The 20,240-nt window shown below is 44.3% G+C and overlaps 1 protein-coding gene across 1 annotated transcript in view; it reads right to left on the reverse strand.

Annotated features, from left to right (window-relative positions):
* Positions 1 to 143: 143 nt before the first annotated feature.
* LOC138526952 (CD82 antigen-like) overlaps positions 144 to 20,240 on the reverse strand; it is a 462,340-nt gene continuing 442,243 nt past the window's right edge. The window contains exon 9 of the mRNA XM_069637869.1: positions 144 to 5,905. Within this exon, the coding sequence (XP_069493970.1) occupies positions 5,831 to 5,905 (75 nt within the window). The 3' untranslated portion in view covers positions 144 to 5,830. The remainder of the gene's footprint in view (positions 5,906 to 20,240) is intronic.

Here is a 20,240-nt window from a genome sequence, read left to right on the forward strand (position 1 = left end):
ATAAATCATGAGTGACGCTTGCATGCAGTAGTGCCTGGGAGCTCTCTCATAAACGCTAACAATAGGCCTACCCTTCAGATCAAAATCTCTACGTATCCCAATCTAAACAGGATCAAATTCGAGCCAATAAAGTGCGAGGTTCGTCTTTTTAAATGCATTTTATTATATCGTTTCCGTCACGTCACATGCAAATATTTTTTTGTAAAAATCAGTACATACAAATATTTTAATTGTACACTCTTACTCACCCCTCAGTAAGCTCAGAGGGTCCTAGTTACAAACACTTAAATGGGATGATTTTACACTACGCTGGTAAAATGGCTCAGTTATTGTGATCTTTGCAGAGCCAGCCTTATGTTTTTCTGAGGTCATCTATCAATGATTTAGTTAAAAGCAACCATACAACACTTTTTTTTAACCCCCGGCTCAGATTTGTTTATTTGTTGACAATGTCTGTACAGCAAAGCATACCTCAGTTGGTCAATGTGCTTCACAGCTTGGTAGAAAATCATGTGACGCACCTTTCTCGTCTCAAAATTCTAACGCTGGCTCAGCTACGTTATTAAAAATAATCAAGCCAACTCATTACTTGTGTATTTATTCAAGGGTTCTTATAAGGTTCTCCCTTACCAAAGGGAAAGGCAGCAGGGCGCTGTATAAAACATGTGTAAACTACAATTACCAAATAACCTATAACAAATTTAAAAAAAAGGCTAAAAATACAATTGAAAATGAAGAGTAAAATACAGAGTTGGCAAACAAGGCAAAAACAGAAATGGTCACGGGTATAACAAAAATGTGGGAAAGGAAGTCTGAATAAATACGCTTTTGACATTAACAGGGAAGGAGTTCCACAGCTGTGGAACTGTGGTGGGGAATGCCTACTTGGACAGTTTAACAGGATTCAACAAACGGATACCCCGTCTTCTGATCTTCAGCCACTGGATATGGTCAGTTTCTCAGCCAGGTGCACTGGTGTGCCTTCAAAGCTATCCAGTCTAATATAAGTTGAATGTGAAAATTCGGAAATAACTAATGAAGCTGAAATAAAATAGAAGTTATGTGATCAAATGTATGTCGTAGCATGAGCAACTGATTTTAGTGCACCCAAGAAGAGGCACGATGACCACAAAAAAGGAGCATTTCTGCTACCCAGTCTCAAAACAACCAATGTCTGACTTAATGTAAGGAACTCAAAAAGCGATACATATTTCGTATCAATTGCACAAGCGATAGTTGGAAAACCCAAGCCTGGGTTAAGTTCAAGAGACAGTGGAAATTGAAAGAAGAATCCAAAGTAAATCCTAAAAAACGAACAAAAGAAACACAAGAATGATAAAGAAGAAAGCTTGAGGTTGAACATTTAAAGACGGAAAATCGAATGAAAGTATCAACAGAAAATTGGTCTTGTAAGGAATTACCTTAAGAAAATATGTTCAAATTCAGACCTCCACGGCAATGGGAAGGTCCCCCACCTAGGGGATGTTTACTATGCTTGACAACTTTCAATGTAGTTGGATATCATTCTCCTGATGGTGACTGGAAATGCCAGTCCTCTCGCTAAGATCCCCCACCAGCTCCATATACAAGTTAACGAACATGGGTGACAATAACGACCCTTGGAGCACACCACACTCCATAGGAATCGAGCCTGACCTTGAGGGGCCCACTTCCACGAATTTTGAGCAGCTCACCCATAAAAATATTCAAACTATTTCAAAGATTGAGATGCAATTCCTATGGTGGAGGATAGAATCTTTATTAGTGCCCCAAAGGCAACAATATCAAAATGCTGCTGAAGAATCCAAGATGGCCCAACCCACACCCCTAGCATTACCTTCCACCTGAATGTAAGGTAACCCCATGCCACAGCCAACCTGGAAGCCTACTTGATAGTCGCAAAGAAAGGTGAACAGCCAGCTATGAGGCAACATAACTTCTAAGGACCTTGCCTTTCTAAACGCAGAGCTGTGATTGGAGGTAGATTTGCGAAATCAGAAACAACGAGATTAGGCTTCTTTTAAAGGCAGAATCTTGCCAACTTTCTAGATCCATGGAAAAAAGCCCTTGGACAAGGACACCTTTAATAACGAGTTCTAAAATGATCTAGTGATACTGCTGGTACAGCCTCGTCAGTGAACACAGTGGCCTTCATTCATTTGACACTGGTATTCTGATGAAGGAGAAAAGTCTTTGCGTAAAGGGACTCCCGGCTGTAATGATTGAAACTGTAACAAAGGGTTTTGAAGTATGCCATCAATGTCAGAACATAGTTAAACAATTTTTGAGTAAAACTATAGATTCATTTGTGATACTACCTTCAAAGATAGGAAAAGTTGAGGCAGTGAAACTGGATTGAAACACTCCTGGATGGATGTTCCGGAAAAGCTCCATTGGACGGTTAACAGCTGACAAAAAAGGTATTTTTGTACGTAAGAGACTTTTGCTGCATGGGTATTTGATTCACCGCAGATTACAAAAGGCACAGGGGAATGTTATGGGAAGCATGAGTAGCACAAAACAACAAATTGTGCCCATCTCAAAACTTAGCTATCTGTTCTTGGCATCGAAAGCTGATTGACTTGTTTTGGCAAAGCTTGGTTCTTTCCAAAATGTCTACTCAGCATAGAGGCTGGTGGAGATATTTGCTGCAATTGGGCGACTCGCACATATCACCACTTTAAATCACATTTAGTTGCGTTCAGACTGGTACATTTGAGTGTAGGAGCATTGAATACTGGTATTCACCGCATTTGTGAGCACTCTCAATTTAGTGAGCGAAAAGGTGATTCCTGCAGGGTCACCCAAATGCGACAAGGAGGACAGCTAGGGATTAAACCCTGGCCTAGCAACTCCACAATCTGCCACTCAGCCATGAGATCTCGCCTCGGTGTACCATGCATATGGTTGAGGCACTCGTGCAATTAGAATCCTGCCCTTAAGTGCAACCGCCATTTGGAGAGACCCGATCTATCGTTTTGCAGGGATTCTCCTGCACCATCTTCCAAGGGTTCTCTACTGCATTCCAAAATTCGGGAATTCAGAGACTAGTGTTGGGGTCTGTTCCAACTTGAAAGGAAGTAACCCCAGCATGGGCATTGGATCCAACGCAGCATTATCAGGAAGAGGGGAGGAACGTGTAGCATGTTAGATGAACAAGAAAGGATGAAGTCTATCAAATGTTGGACAATTGTGAGCACAGTAATTGGGTGAGTTAAAATACAGCTAGGTGTATGGCATAGCTGCACGCACAGCGTTAGGACCGCACGGCTGAAATCTAGTGCTACCTCCCCACCGTTCTCAAAAGACTGCACACTGTGACTCAGAGCCCAACAGAATCCCCTGCACTGCCATTCATTTCGGTTGCGCCCCTTCCACGCCTCTCAAATGGAAGCCCATTGTCCCAAGCATATAAATGGGCCGACAAAATGCTGCAAATATTGCCCTAGCAAACGCACTTTAAAGATTGCATGAACATGTGCCAGCGGATCACGCAGATTCAGAGCCCTTCAGAGAAACGCATGCGGCTGAAGCCATGCGATGGTTTCAAAGTAGCAATACAAGCATCAGTGAGCGGGAAGGCAGAGTATAGGGTCTCCTCTATCACTGTTTACCATAACTCGCGCAGAAGGTGGGCTTTCTCTTAGAAACAGAGACCTCATGAGCGGAATGAAGCCCCAAATACTAATTGCATGCACATTACGGAGGGCATTGCCAGGTTTGCATGTGCTTCTGCATTACAATATTAGATGACACATTCATGAGCCCAGGAGAACAGCTGCTCTTTGGAAAATGCCCTTTTCAAGTCCAGGCTAGAGACAGAAGCAACAAGTTGGTCATTTCATTTGTCATTCAGTCACATTATCTGCAAGATCCATCAGCCTGGACCAAGAACTTTCGGGCGCTGCTTGGAGGATCTCAGGAACAAAGCAACTTGGTTGCAAACTTGTAGGGTGTTGGTAGGTGAGTCCGCGCTCGAACGCAGGAATTTCGGATTGAACACTTGCTGCTGCTGGCTTGATGCCATCCCCAAAGCTCCACTAAATGTGCTCTGCCAACAGTTGCCCGGGAACTCTGTCTCACCACTTCACACTTTTTAAGTTGAGGAGGACTTCTGGATGCTATCTCTCTATCAGGCCAAACTACATGCTGGCACATAGTCATTCGTGATCGCACCCACCCAAATGCATTGCCTTGAACACTAGGCCACAAGCTGCAAAACCTGCATCACCCTGATCTTCAACCAACCCATTGCTCCAAAACCCCTCTTTGCAACCAGAGCAGGCAGCATAGAACTACAAAGGTTCAACGGAACAGTTTCCCATCTAAGACAGCGTATTGGGTTCTGGAATCGTTCACACAAAGGCCTATAGAGTTTCAAGTCTTTCCTGAACTGGACCTTGAACCCACATTTATTTTATTAAGACAGCAGGCAGGCTCCCACCACTGGCGACCAGTGCAGATATATCCTTCGGGAGACAAATTGGAAGGTATCACCCTATAATAACGAAAACCATTACTGCAAGGTCAAAAGCCTTGCATGGAAAACGAGTAGAAAATATAGACAATATAGGTGGGGGGTTGGGGTATATATTAAAATGGGAGGATGTGGGTGGGGGCGGCAGGGGTGCTCCCCCCACATTTTAAATAGAAACAAATAATTGTTTTCCACTTGAAGTGTTCGACCTCGCACTAAAAAAGGTGTTGCTTTAACGTAGATCCAATTGGAAAATCTTCACCCACAGATGCTTCCTCAAGTTCTTCAGGTTAAGAGCAAGGAATTGCTGCCCAGGAACGGATGCTTGGTAGGCTCTGAGCTGTGCATCCTCTATCAGGGCTCCGCTGGCATGGTGGTTCTTGAAAGGGTCCTTCCAATCACAGACAGGTAGCACAAAAGAAACCTAGGAAGGGGCGCGCGCGCGTGTATGCGTGTGTGCACACGCACACGCCTCTGTGGTTATCAGAGAAATCCTGTTTGTCGTTGTATGCTGAGATCATCATCCACAGCACCAACCCATTAGCAAAGACACATCTTGTGGAGATAGAGACCAATGGCAGCACAAACAACAGCGCAACCTAAATGCCAAATGTCAAAGTGTGCATGATAAAACCCTCAAGGTGAATCCCCTTGGGGAAAGTGGTATTCAAACAGTTCAGATCGAGCATGGTTATGGGTAATTCAAAAGCATAATCTCGGCCCTGACCAGCAGGAATCCCCATGTTTGGGGTTGGGGGGCATCTGTCGTAGCCAGTTACAGATATCCTGTCTCAATAGTGGTATTGAAGTCCAACAGCTGTTGCACCTACTCGGACACGTAGGGATGCGTAGCTGTTAATCCTCAGAATACTGTTAGATGGAACGTGTCCAGTCATTGTGGGAAAGAATGAGAGGCCTAGGTTGTGTGGGCATCATTGCTCTATTGCTCCCGGCTCAGGGTGGCAACATTTCGTTGGTGAGATTTCAGGTGTTACAGAGGAAGAAGAAGCTTGCGGCATTCCACACGGTGTTAATAAAGCTTATGCCGAACACTAAAGGATTGAAGCACCTAGTCACACATAGTCCAACCTGAACATGGTCAAACTTCTTCTGGGGGATAAATGCAGACATGTCCCCACGCTGCATTAGCACCCAGGCAGGGGGCCAAGGGAAATCGCAAAGTTCGGACACCAACGGGAGCGCTCCAAATACAAGCAAGTTGTCCGTGCATCCATCCATGGCAGATATGGCCCTTTGTAAAGTTGGCCACAGGAGTTGGGACGCTGTCATGAGGGAAGATGGGAATGTCCCGCTCAGACTGTTGGCATGTTTGGTTGTTGGAAGGAACAGCATCTAGTAGCGGGAGAGCTTGTCGTAGTCTTGATCGAGGTTCCTACACAGACACATCGACAACGTCATGACAAAGAGCTGCAAGACAGAGAGAGAGAGAGATCAGTGACAAGGCAAAGTGGTCATAGAACAATTTTTGATTTACAGAATGACCACAGTATTTTCATCAACACAAACTGTGAGAGTCTTGTTATTACTGCATTATGGTACATTGTCGTCATGTGCATAAATCACTTTGTAAAGGGCTACATTAATCGGTTTATGGCGGTAGCGTACATTTACGTTTCTCCATAATGCTTCCTTCAGCTATGTTGGGATTACTTTAAAAAAACAAAATGGATTCAAAAGTCGGTGAGTAAAAGATGGATGGGAAACGCACAGTGATTGGTTATCACCTAAGCCATACAGTTTTTGTTTCAGAAGAAGGGCACTGACCACAAGCTTGGAGATTTTTCATAAAATGGGTGATGGCTCTCACGCTCTAGCCAAGATGGAGTATGTATTTTGTTTTATTTATGCAGAAGACAGATATATGTTAAGTGTGCAGAAAGCAAAGACTTTTCTGATTTTTTCCAAAAGCCAATATAATTTTTTCCAAAAGCAAATATCTCCCATACTTTACTAGAGTCCTGGCATGTTACCTATCTCCCTGAAGGAAGAAAACAGGATCACTGCAGAAAGTGGGCATTCAAGTCACTGCCAAGCCACGCACATCTTAAGAGCACCCTGAAACCCTTCAGCGAATTGTTCTGCCTCTCCTCCAGGGTCTGCCCATTGGAAGCTCTGGTCTATTGGGACAAAGAGAGAGATGGTGGTCCCGAAATATGCAAGCGTCTGCAAAGCCCTTAATGTTAATACCTCGGTGAAGCATTTCAATTCACTGCCCTCTGGAAAGGATGTAGCGTTTGGATAGAAGCAGGCAGAAATCAGGCACATCGACAAGAGTGAACGAATGCGTTGCAGGAATCTCAGGCGTTCCCAAATCGGATGTGAGCAGGGGTGGAATGGGAACCAAAAGTGGCCCTGGAAATAATGTTTAAAGTTGCCTCCATATTACGCATTTTCAGCAAGCCCTACCCGTTTCCTATGGGAACATTTGGAAAGGCCACACAAAAGAGGCCCAGGGTGCAGAGGCCTGTCGGGAAGTCTCCAGAGTTCCCTACAGGCCAGTCCACCCCTGGATGTGAGTATCTGGCCCAGGCATATTTTGTTTTATATGAATTGAGGTTTTGCATTTATAAAGGGATAGTGTTGTTCAGGCTGGATAGAACAAAAGCGTCAGCTGATCCAATTAGGAAGTGTCGACCCCAGTGTACATGATGCAGCCAGAATATGAGAGCAGCGTGAGAAATTATTGACCTTTGGTAATTTTGTTTCTGATGGATGCAATAGCCCATCCTCATCGTTTGGAATATCCACAAGGTGGAAACTGGAGCTGGAAATCATGAATTGCCACCACTGGGTGCTGGTGCAGCACCAGGTCAGCTCCGTCATGGCATCACTCATGCCAGAAGTGGTATGTGTATGTGTGTGCGTGACTGTGTGCATGCCTGCACACAATACCTATTTTCTGCCAATATTCCCAAGGTTCACGGAGTCTAAAAGGAAAAGTAGAACCTGCATGAAAAAATCGGAAGTTGCAGTTATTCCCGGAATACAAATGAGTTGAGAGGCAAGTGAGAGCGTAATGAGGAGTAAGCGTGTATCCATCCGAAAGTACTTTACAGAAGGTAAGGAATGTGTTCATCTGATCTACCTCTCACAGATTCCTTATCTTTGAAAAGTCTTGTCAAGGCAGTTCTAGAGGCCCCAGTCCAAGTCTGGCAGTGAGATCAAAAAAGTTGTGATAATTCCCTTACCAACACTTTTTTGGGAGGTAATGGAATTTCTGCCACAGTTACTGCACCACCAAACTAAGAGTTTGGCCTTGAAGTAGACGATTTACCTCCAGCATGGTGCCGGAAGTAAAACCTCCACTTCAACAGAAACAATTGGTGGATTTACCATGCCATAATTACCACTTGCAGTAAATCCACCAAAATCCCAATGGAGTACTATGGACTCCGGAAATGGGGACTAACACTGCCATACCACTATTCAGAAACCTGTAGGTAGTCCACTGGACCGAGCAGTGGCAACGGTAAGCAATTTTGCTGGTAATTTGGTGGATTTACAATTACCACCAAACTATAATGAGGCCATTTACTCAGTGTGTTGGGCAATAGATTATGAGGCATAAAAAACCTAAATGAGAAAATGCCGTGGAGCACACCTGTCAGAACACGGGCCCTCCTCAGGAGCCAATGCTAGTAACAAGAATGCAGAGGAAACCAAATGTTAAGCAGAAGATGTCCAGCAAGGATATATCCCCTACAAGGCACAAGTAGCCACCTGACCCCTGGTGGAGCAAGTCCTGGTACCTTGAGGAGCTGCCTAGTTTGCAATCTAGTAGCAAGCCTTGATATGCATGACCTTGCGCCTAAAGGTACCTCTGTAACCTGCTCTGTTGCATCTCGAAAATAGGTCTGTGCTCAATAAATATCATACCAATAATAATAATAATAAGAGGTGGTATTCTTAGTAATGGTATTGCCCTTCTGAAAGCCATCAACCAACACATATATCTTGTTTTAATCAGGGACTCCTTAGACCAAGATACATACAAGCTGTACACCCCTTTCCCCACTTAGCACAGGGCGACCCTATCCTCGTTGAAGGAGGAGGACGGTAAAACACAGGGGATGTATTTGCTGAGAGGTGAACCTCTGGGAACAACAGGAACAAAGGGGGTCTCCACTTTGTTGGAGTACACTAGGAAAAGAGGATCAAAACAAACTGCCTATAGTACATTCACATGGCTTGCAGGTGTGGTAGAGGTCAACAAGATTGTCTTTATAGTTGGAAGTACGACAGGAAACAATGCACAGGCGTTAAAGCCACTCCTGGCAAATGGCAGCAAAAAGAAAAAACAAACATCAGCTGTAACAGGTTGACTCCCTTTGCCCAGTACAAACTTCAAATGATTCTCACCTGCAGGTATCAAATTGCCTTAGTGAAAGGCCTGAGGACAGCCGAAAGCACACAAAGACCATCTTCAAAAAGATCTCAATAGCCAGACATGGAGTTGGAGGGTGGCCAGGCTCGGATGAAGGAACACACTTTCAGTTGTGAGAGAAGATCCTCCTCAGAGGAACCCTCAAAAGAGACCAACCCATCAGGGCCTGGAGTTTGGAAGAGCACATTCTTATCCCCCTGTGTGATGCCCAGAGGTCCATGGCCTGTACGTACCTTCTCAACTGCTGCAGGATGAGAGAGGTCAGAGGGACAGAAGGGAAGACATGTAGAAGACCAAAACGCTGCACTCATAGCTCTGGCTAGAGGTAAACAGATTCAGATGAGGATGACCCCATGCCACAAAGATGCTCCCTGTCACCTCCTGGTGCAGCTCGATCCCACTCGTGCAGAACTTCCTGCTGACAATGTACACAAGGGTGGTCTCCTCCCTCTACCAAATCAGCCACCGTGAGGGAATCTAAACCCTGTGAAAGCCAAACACAAATTACCACGGCCCTTACGCACAGAAGGTGAGAACCCACGTCACACCTCTTGCTGAGGTAATGCATAGTGGAGTTGTCCTTCAAACTCTGCAAGGGCTTTCTTCCAAATAGATGGTGAAAAGGCAACAAGACTAGGCTTGATGGACCGGAGTTCTGCATGGAGGTTGTTGAGATCATTCCCTCGATCTTCCCAAGGACCACCGTCTAAAAATGTCACTTAAGTCAATGATGATAAGGCTCTCTGCAGGTTAGAGTGGACGGCAAGGCCCACCACGGCATATCCCCATGCGCGTAGACGGACAATGTGAGCTGATCGGCAAGATCTACGATGACTGAGCCCACAGAGTCCATTGCAGAGACTGCATCTGCAGCCTTGAATTTGGCACATTGGGACATATGTCCAAACCACTCTAGGAAGGCAGGAAGGATTTCCCAGCCTGAGTGTACAGGGCTTCACCCAAACACTGAATCTTATTTGAAAGTCAAAGATTGGAGTGATTGAAATTCAGCAATAACTCCAAGTTATGAAGCAGCCCGCACTCACACCTGGTTGGTGAGATACCAACTCTGACAACCTGGCCCTTTATCGGCAAACTGTCCAGGTGTGAATGAAATAATCCCTTTTTGCTCAGATAAGCCACCACAAAAGTTACTAGTGTAAAGACTCACAGGTCAATGTTCAGCTGCAAGGTGATGGTGTGAGGTGGTAGTAAACCCCTCTGTCACGACCCCATGGGACAAGCCTCATTTCCCGTCTCTGGTTTGATGGGTATGTAGAAATGTGTCCTGGAGTCCAGAGAAGTGAACCAATCACCTTCCAAAATGGCCTGAAAAAGCTGTGGCAAATTCACCTTAAAGTTGTCTTTTCCGCTGGAAGTTGTGCAGCAGGTCGCGTTATAGGGTGTGCCGCAGACACCCTCCCTTTTTGGGGCCCATCCCTTAATGAGCTCGCAGAGGATAACCCACTCAATTGGCCTCAGTGCGAGTACGCCTTGGTTGACGCCGTACCCGGACCGGCAGCGCCTTGGTGGATGGCGGAATTACCGCCCCATTCCAAGGTTGGCGGGGCGGTAATTCCCCATTCACCAATGCTCTTCCCCATTCCCAAATGAGCCCCCATAGGGCTCAATGGGAATGGGGAAGATGCAAATAACGGCGACCGTTCATTATGGTCACCGTTATTGGCTTGGAAGCCCCTTTGCGCCCTCGACTTTAACACCTGCTCAAAGCAGGCGTTAAGGGCGAGGGCGCAAAGGGAACTCGGAGTATGGCGGTAAGGGATCACCGCCACCGGTCTCGTTACCGGTGGCCGCTATCCCTTACCGCCATACTCGGAATGAGGTCCAATGACACCTTTTGGGACTGAGCTTTGAAACCACATGGACCACAATATGGTCCTGTGGACACAGAAGAAAGGGGAGTGAGCCTGTGGATCTACGCGAACATATTCAATACCGTTCCCAAAGCATCTGCCAAGATACCAGACATGCAAAACATAATTAACAAACAGTTAGAACAAATATTGTAGAGAGCAAACACAATGGAAACCTGTTTTGCAATAACCAGGTGAAATTCAATCAAGGCCCAACATGGATGGAAAATAAAATGTAATTGTGGAGATGGATTATGAAATAATATGGAGCCCGAATCTCAAAACTTTTTCAGCGCACGTGAGGAGATGTGCTCGAGCTTCTCCTCACTTGCACTAGAAAAGGAGCGGCCCAATTCACAAAGGGCACTCATTCAGATGCCACAAGTTGCACATCTGCACAAATAATGAGGCATTTCTGAGCATTTAAAAGCGCATCCCGAATTCACAAATGGGAGGCACTTTTAAATGTGCAGAAAGGAAGGGTTTAACCCCCCCACTCCCAAAGGAATTACAATGTTTTCGTTTTTTTAAAGACCTGGCTCAGTGAAAATTGCGCCCAGCATCTTTGTGAAACGGTCCAGAGCCTCCTGAAATGCTCAGGTCCTCTTTGAAAATAGGTGACCTGAGCATTTTAGAAAGTTGTGCAAATTTAAAAAATGCAACCCTGCCAACAGTAAACAAAATAACCACCAACTACGATGGGCACAGCCTGGGGTGGCACGCGGGAACGCCGTGCGGTCAGTGGAGGTGGTAAAAGAATACAAGATGTAAAACCTGGGTTATAAAAAGGGTAATTTTGCTAACACTGTCCATTTTTGTCTTTAACACATTTGGACTACAAAAACACCATAGGAAACCCATATAACTCCAGGCGCCTTCCCATATTCACCTAACATAAGGTGAAGAGGATTAATAGTACCTGGCGGACTTGGGTGATGGCATTAAGAACTCAATCTCTACCCCCGCGAAGCTGGGCAGGACAGGTATACAATGGCTTGCATATGCCGACGATTTGGCACTGTTGGACTGGTATCTGGTCATTGCATCTAATGCCATTCCATCGAAATGTTTCCATTTAAAAAAATGTCCATCTTATGCATATGTTTGGGGGTAAATGGTTAATTTTTGTTCAGGTGCATTTTAAAGGGTAAACAATGTGGGTTTGGAGGAGGGACCCTCCCCCCCCGGCCCCAAAAAGAAAAAATGCAAATGCATGTCGATGCAAGGAATTCGATGCAATGACCATGAACCTGTTCTGTTGGACTTAACCCTGAGGGGTCTGCAAGCTCTGCTGGATCGCTTACACGACTATGCAGTCCTCAAAGTGTTAAAAATGAACACCAGTAAGATAAAGCCAATGATGTTTGTTCCCCATCATCACTCATTAGCAAGGTGCAAGTCCCAAACCGGGACACTCAATGGAGACCTATAAGATAATGTCAGCTCTTATAAATATTTGGGCGTAATAGTGGACAGCAGGTGGAATGGAAAATGACAACTCCAAACTGTACAGCTTAGGTCACGGGAGCCAAAAAAGCATTGACCCACATAGCAGGGTGTTACTCTGTCAGTAATATCAGAAAGCTATAGAATAGTAAAATCATCCCCATTCTGTTGTATGGGATTGCATTTTGGGGCATAAAGATGACAGCCAAACTATCACTACTTGAAATATGCATTTTATGTAGGTTTTTGCGGCTAAACAAGGATATTCCGCTAGAGTTTATCTTTTTAGAATTTGACATCATGTGTATCACTGCGAAAATTGACCAATGTAATTTGCGTATGCACTGGAAGATATTGGATGCGACAACTTACACATTGCAAAGGTGTCTAGGGGATGCATACAAAAGTAAACAAGGTTATATCACATCCAGTAGCATTGCTAAACTCGTTGGTGGTGCTCGTTTGTGGCCCAATAGGACCCCTTGACATGCACTGTCTCTCTGTACCCAGTGTATAAACATAAAACGCAAAGAACTCTTGAAGAAGACTGCAGAGATCAAAACTTGTGTGGAATTAGCGAGTAAATCTATTGCCGGATTGTTTGTAACATACTATCAGGAACGCAGTGGCGTACCTGCCCACATATGTGAACAATTTCTTGGGGAACCACTTAATATGGACTTATATAAGAATTAAGTTCAATGATGTAACGACCTATGAAATATTGGGGGCACGTTTGGGGATACTGAGGAAGGCAAATGTATGTCAATGCTGTGGTGAAAACGTAATTGAGACTACTAAGCATCTCATGCTGGATTGTAATGCATTAAAAGATATCAGAATAAGGTACATGTGTCTTGGGGAAGATGGGAATATGAAAAAGAGAATGATATTTGAGATATTTGTATGTCTGGATATAATGATGCGTGTATATTTCAACAAAACTACAGATATCCATTGAACACATTCTTAGAATAATACATTTTTGATATTGGTAAATTGTAAATGAATGCTCATTCCGTTTTTAATGTGTTTTAATGTGAGACAGAATAGCATTTAAATTTGACTACTTGTACTAAATAATACTTAAAATTAAAACATTTAAAAAATAATGTACTAAAATAAAACATTGTAGTTATAACAAGGAAATCGAACGGCAGTAAAATAATACAATGAAAGACCATAGATATAAAGGCTGGACAGCATTCTTTGAGCAGTATTTATACTGGATATGGGGTGGAGTTTTGTAAAGTGTGTGGTATGTGGTGCCGAGCAGCCCTCTTAAAATGGCTTGTGTCCTCATAAAAACATGCAATCACACATACACTTGACCGTACGATGCCATACTGCACTTGTGAGACTCTATGATACAGCAACCAGCCTGAGAGGTTTTAGGTGTGAATGGTTTATCAGTGACTGCACTGTGTGAAGCCCTGGGCAGTGCCATTGTATTACCTGATCTCTACTGGCGCCCCAAAAGAGAACACAACAATGGTGCCAAGTGAGGGATTTTTGCAGGCACGACTTGAAAACAATGGAAGGTGATTTGATGGTAGCCCTGTCCAGTTCAATGAAAACGCTGTCAGAGGCTCCCATCCCCCCCTTCCTACCACATGCTGCGCCCACATTTAACATGCTCAGATGGCATTTGTGATGGTAAGATTCACTACCCTAAGACCATACAGGAAAGAGACCCGTTTGCAAAAAATATCCTAGCTACTGGGTATGTTACACATGCTGGATGGAGCTACTGAGCAGTTGCACCACGAATGGTCCAACTGAAGCAGTGAGGACACAGATTTGACAAGGGTGTCTTTCAAAGAAGCACAGGTTTGTTTGTTTATTGATTTGTATTGTGCACCAAACCCAAAGGTATCTGGGCGCATTTGCACAGGATTACAAGAATAAATCAGGCTTAGGTTACAGGCGTTACAAGTGAGAGAGTTTACAATAGTTACAAGTGAATTATACATAAAAAGAACAGATAATATTTACATGGTAATACAAAAGATAGTGCACTGTAGTAATAGAATGAGATCATTTAGGCCAAAGGCAAAGGTTACATTGTTAGCTGGTCCAATTTGCTACAGGGCATAGACAGGCAATATATCTAGAATGTCCTGGGATGCAAGCCAGTTTATAGTGTTGCGTCTAAATTGAAGGAAAGGTTGATCCTCGTTCCAGAGCCTTTTCGCACACTGCAAGTAATAGGGATAGGGTGGCGGCATCTGTGTTAGAGAAGACTCTCATGGTCCTGTTTAAAAAGGATTTCATCCACGTAATGGCCTCCTGTGAAAAATGAGCGGCTATTGCAAGGTGTAGACACAGTACTTTATGGTCCACCAAATTGAAGGCGGGTGAAGATCAAGGAGAAGCAGCAAAGCCATTTTCCTGTTATCCTTAAGTCCGTCGATCTGAGTCTTTAGATCTAATAAGGCTGTTTCCGTGCCATGTTGTGGCCTAAAGACTGATTGGCGGACTCCTAGTAGATGGTTAGGTTCTAGGTACTCCTGTATCTGGATCTAGGTCACTTTGTCTAGTATCTTGAGAAGGAATGGCACAGTGGAAATCGGCCTGTAATTAGTGGGAATGGAGGGGTCCAAGGATTGTTTTTTTAGGAGGGGTAAGACCCAGGACTCCTTTAGGTTGCTGGGGACAATCCCTGATGAGAATGACGCATTAATACGTTTGGAGATAAAAGGTGCTAAGCCCCTGGCAGCATCTTTAATAATCCCAGCAGGGCAACTATCACCCTGACACCTTGATGGTTTGAGGGAGGAAATTATTTTTTCAACCTTATGGATGGAGACTTGTGAGAATCTAAATCTTTGAGGAGGTTTGGTAGATGGATCTGGTATGGTGGCATGATTAACTATAGGAGGTAGAATAGCTTTTTTGTCCGCAATCTTTTTTTGGAGAATGGAGGTTTTGTTAGTTAGGGCATTCTGGATGTTAGAACACCATAGTTTGTCTTTTAAGCAGTCATGCCTCATGCTTGTAGAATTAAGCCTAATGCCGGAAAACATTCAAAAACTAGGCTGATCCCATGAACTATCGCATGTGCAGTGGACACACATGGAGACTGTTCTGCAAACCAACCCATAAAACAGAAGAGTGACCTGATCATGGATCATATCAGTCAGAAGCGAGTCTGTGAAAAGACTGCAATGAAGACAAGACCTCCAAAAGAGCCAAGGACATGTGGAAGCTGTCGCAGAGATCCCCCCGCACAAGGGTTCACGACAATCCAAGGGGTAGGTTTGCTCAGCATGTTTAAAGACATATCACTTCACACGAGTGTGCCAATCCATTTCCAAAGGGTGAATGAAAGTGAGAGCCAAGCAAGGCATCCAACAAGTTTGTCAGTGCCAAGAGCATGCATCGAAAGCAGCTTCATCAGACACAGAACAAAGGAAGGCATGGAGGTCTATGTGATATCCCAAGATGCGACCACCTCCAAGGCCTACACTGATAGACACAGGTGCTTCCGTCAACGGCATGGCTGGGGATCAATCCCAACAAATAAAGCCATGGGCAAAGATGAAAAGGAAGCCTGCCAAAATGTATGTCTATGTCTATGGCAGCCTTCCCCTTCTGACTACATTTTGGATAGACATACAGCAAGAGTCAGAGGTGGTGCATCCCAAGATATTGGTGATTGGCACAGGCACTAAGCTGCAGCAGAGAGGACATTTTACAAACAACATGCAAGCAGGGCTGGAAAATACGTTCGATTAATTCTCTGCACTCTTCAAAGGTGGTGCTTGCCTGCGAGGCAAAAAGATTTGCCTGCACATCGACACAACGGTACAATTGTTCTGAGAGGCAAACACATCCCGTTCCAAATAAGAAGGTTGAGAAACAATGAAAAGGAAGACATCACTGAACACGAACAAGGGCCAATGGCACATATCTCTTCAGTTGAAATAACTAAAAAAGTCAAACAACCCGGAGTAGTGTGGATATGTGTGGACATGAGGCTCCTCTGGACCTATCATGACATATCTTATGGACTCACTGGTTTGAAGAAAATTGCTTCCAATCAGGAAGGAACTGTTGATTCTCCTCTCTGTCTCTATCTGATGTCCACCAAAGTTCACATCATTAAAGAGGCTTTGTGGTGAACGAATCCAAGGCCAGAGGAGCAACCATGGCTGAGGTCTCTGCCCCTGCTAGCGTTAAAATGCTGCAGTTGCCCTAGCAACTGCTGCTATCTAGAACACTGGAAAGACAGCCAAGAAAATGACCTGTAGGGGGAATGCTTTTGTGTCACTATAGTGGACTGTCCAAGCCTTGTAGGTAGCCCTAGAATTATTAACCCTTTCTCCGCCTTTTGGGCATATTGGCGCTCTAAAGAGACCATCAAACTGCAAGGCATGCTATAAGAAACCAAAATAAATAAATGAATTAAATAAGTCCTCATTTCCATACAAATGCATTGAAGTCCCAGCACTGAAAGGCTACACTTTCCCAGTGAGTGATATGACTTGGAGCCAAGGATGTGCTCCCTGTCAAAGGGCGTGTACTTACATGTGCTACCAGAAGTCTTTCCTTGCGACCACCCCAGTTGTCCTGGTTCTACCCCATCAGCCCACTATTTCCAAGACAGATTTGGGGGTCTGCTTGGAGGCATAATTAATATTAGAAACCCCCCTCAGACATGTCATATGCCATATGCCTCAACAACCACATCCACAAATTGAGAGAATAACAGGGCCGGGCTCCAGGAAGCATTAGCAGTACTTAGTCCCACTCTACCTGAGGCAAACACATGCCCTGTGAAGGCCTCATGGATTGTTTGTCTAGAAGCAGGTAAGAAAGCGCATTTGGTCTTGTGCGAGTGCCGGATGCCTGGAACGGGCCTGTAGACCCTTGGATAGAGTGGGTGGTCAAATAAACATGATTGCCAGGCCCGGAACTCTACCTTTCTTCATATTTCTTGCACACCTAAGGCACAGAGAATGGTTTCTCTGTCACAGAGGGAATGCAGGCTCCTAAAGAGAAGGACTTTCTGAGTTTCTGACTCCAGGATGTCTTGTTAATTGTTAACATGAGAAAACAAAGGTGAACCTGTTGCACTTTTTTCACCCATCTTCCAATTTGTGCTTCGAGCCTAGACTGTCCTAGTCGAAAGATTTAAAGAACTACTCCACGGCCATATATTAAAGACCTTCCTGCACTATCATATAACACAAATTAACACGCTCAAAGATCACTCAGGCCCAATGCCTATTGTCCGTGTCCCCACACCCTGACCTACCAGACTACGGGGCTGAGCCCTTCACCTGCTACTATCTTTCATCAGCCTACACGTCTATTTCTGTATTTGTCCAGTTGAACACAAGTGAGGAATTCTCCCTCTATCAGAAATGCCCAGTTCCATCTGCAGGTGGACAGATCCTGTTTCTAGAAACGCACAGTACATCAGTCTAGAGCTTCTCTCTTTTTGTATTCCTTACAAAGTACCTCCATATGAAGCTTGTCCCTTTCCTTCCTTGCCTGGTATCCTCTGCTGGTGGTCTGGGGTTTACCCCCCCCACCCCCTTCATCCATGAAGATGGAAGGGACGGAATGAGAAAAGAAAACGCGCCTGCCACAGCATCCTAAGGGACATGGCTGTTCTCTGCAAAATAGAATCTACTCTTGGGAGTATCTTCAAAACATATTAGCGCGTATGTGTGGTGCATAGTGGCAATCCAGGTAATGGAATTGCCTTCATATCATATGGCTTTTTATCTAATGTCTTCTGAAAATTGTGCTGTAATGCACTACTTCAACCCTTTATTGAAAAAGAAATTTGGGGGTACAAACATTTGATCCGCAGATGATGCCACGATGAGCTGGCTTGATTTGCTCATTTTTACTTGGGGCATATATTCAGATCCCAATTTCTTTTTTTTAAATAATTCCCCGGCCCCCACTACTGATCTAGGATTGACTATTTTTTGTCCTCATGTACGGTTCCAATGTAGGGGAGTGCAGACACACATTCCCCCACACCACATTTATTTACACAGACTCTAATTTAGTGGTTTTCCAACATTTTCTCACATCGAGCCCCACTTGAGCAAAAATATTGTTTCTGGGCTCCCCCACCTAGGGATTGGTCCCCCTATGGCACCCAAAGGATGTTGAGGGGGGCCCCCATGCTCTTTAAAATATAAGTAGATTTTCTTCTGCTTATATTTTATATTAAACGCAGCCCTCTTAATCCTTGTCTATGTTAAAAACAGCCATCTTAATCCCTTTTTAAAGAGCAGGGGCCCCCACTGGACATGCTTCGAGGCCCTCTAGAGGGGCACCCCCCCCCCCAGTTTGAAGACCATTGCTCTAATTACTGACAAAGAACAAAATAAAACAGACTAGCCCAGATTCGTCATGGTTCTTTCTGCCTCTTCACCATATGTATTAGTTTGTGTGTACCCATGTTCTGAATTAGAATGCAGTGCCTATCAAAGTGCCAATCAGTGGCAATCCAGTTACGCCTAGGTACTTATGGGGTCTAAAAACAGGTGTGTGATCATCATCTGTGGGCTCTTCCGGGATTGCGCTTCAGTTTGTTATGAGAGTGTTGTACGTTATGTGTAGGTTTAATAGGGTGCTATTGTGTTCGCGAGAATGTAATATCCTCTCCTAGTGTATTTCGTAGCAGGTTGTTCGATGTTTGATGTAGGATGACAGTAAATGCTCTACGTCGATTTAATTCATACCATGCTGTAAACATACATTCCACCGTTCAATTGGAACCTTTGGAGCGAGTTTTAGTTAACCAATGTTAGCCTGTTATTAATCATAAAATAGGAGCTTGCACTATAGACAACCAAGCCTCCCTTATGCTGTTAGCAGCCCAACACTGGGATCTACAGGTATTGGGAAGGTATTGGATACTCAAGCTAGATTTTCTGTCCAATATCTGACATTCGTTTGTCATGTACCAAACATGTGAATATGATATGCTTCTGAGGATAGATATCTATGGCAAGAGCTATTTTTCAGTCTTGGGTTACTGTCGTATAATCGCCAGAGTACAAGTATAGATGTTGTCTATGTAGTTTACAAGTCTGAAGTCCTTATGGGCAATTTTCCATGAGGCCTTCCACGATCTTTCATCTATGAGATCTTTCATCTATGAATAAACCTTCTTTCTCCCCAACTTTGGACACAGCTTGGACATTAGTAGACGGAGGCTTGAAGAATTACGTCCATTTGTGACGCCATTTTAATTGAACATTTCTTAATATTAGCTACTGCCAACATTGATTTGTTCTTGGATTTTAGTTTGATGGATAATGTTAGCTTGGTAAAATAGGCGGGGAAGACCTCTCTGGGGGAACATGCTCATCAATATGGCTTTGCTTGGATTTATAACTTGGGTGCCACAGCCAATCAGGTTCCTCAGATTGTGGGTGGAATTTCATGATCAAGCCCATGTTTCAAGCAAGCTTTAAGGTGCTCGCACCCACCTCGCCATCTTCCTCCCACCGTACATCCCCATCACTATCCACCTCCACCGCCCCCACTCACCTTATTTTTCCTTGCGGCGGACACCTCCACCAAGCCCCTCCAGCATTCTGGTAGCCACGGAAATGGAAAGGGGGCTTTGCATGGAGCATAGCCTTCCATTTCCATGTAGGCCATCTTCGGTGAGTATTTTGAAGGCTGCCGAAGGAGGTTACTATTGCTATATTAAAAATTCCACTTCTTTTTACAATCTTTACCATTTTAGAACTTTTCTTTTATTTGTTAGGCTAAACCATGCCTCTTCATTCTATCATCCTGTAGCAGTTACAACTAAAATGAAATCGGTTTGACCAAACATTCATGAAGCCTGGATGACATTTTAGCCTGGTTGGACTATAGCTGGCTTCATCTTAGCCAGAGGAAGATGGAGGAGGTACTGCTAACATTAAGATGGTATTTCTCCTCAAATCCCATCCCCCTAGGTTTTAGGAATTGCTTGGATATTACAGTTAATAAAGAGCCAGGCCATTTGCAAGGATGCTATTTTAAGTAGTCATATCCAAGATGGTCACAGGAA

The sequence above is a fragment of the Ambystoma mexicanum genome, chromosome 1q (genome assembly GCF_040938575.1).
Source record: "Ambystoma mexicanum isolate Mex_15411 chromosome 1q, UKY_AmexF1_1, whole genome shotgun sequence".
In the NCBI taxonomy this organism is placed as follows: Eukaryota; Metazoa; Chordata; class Amphibia; order Caudata; family Ambystomatidae; genus Ambystoma; species Ambystoma mexicanum.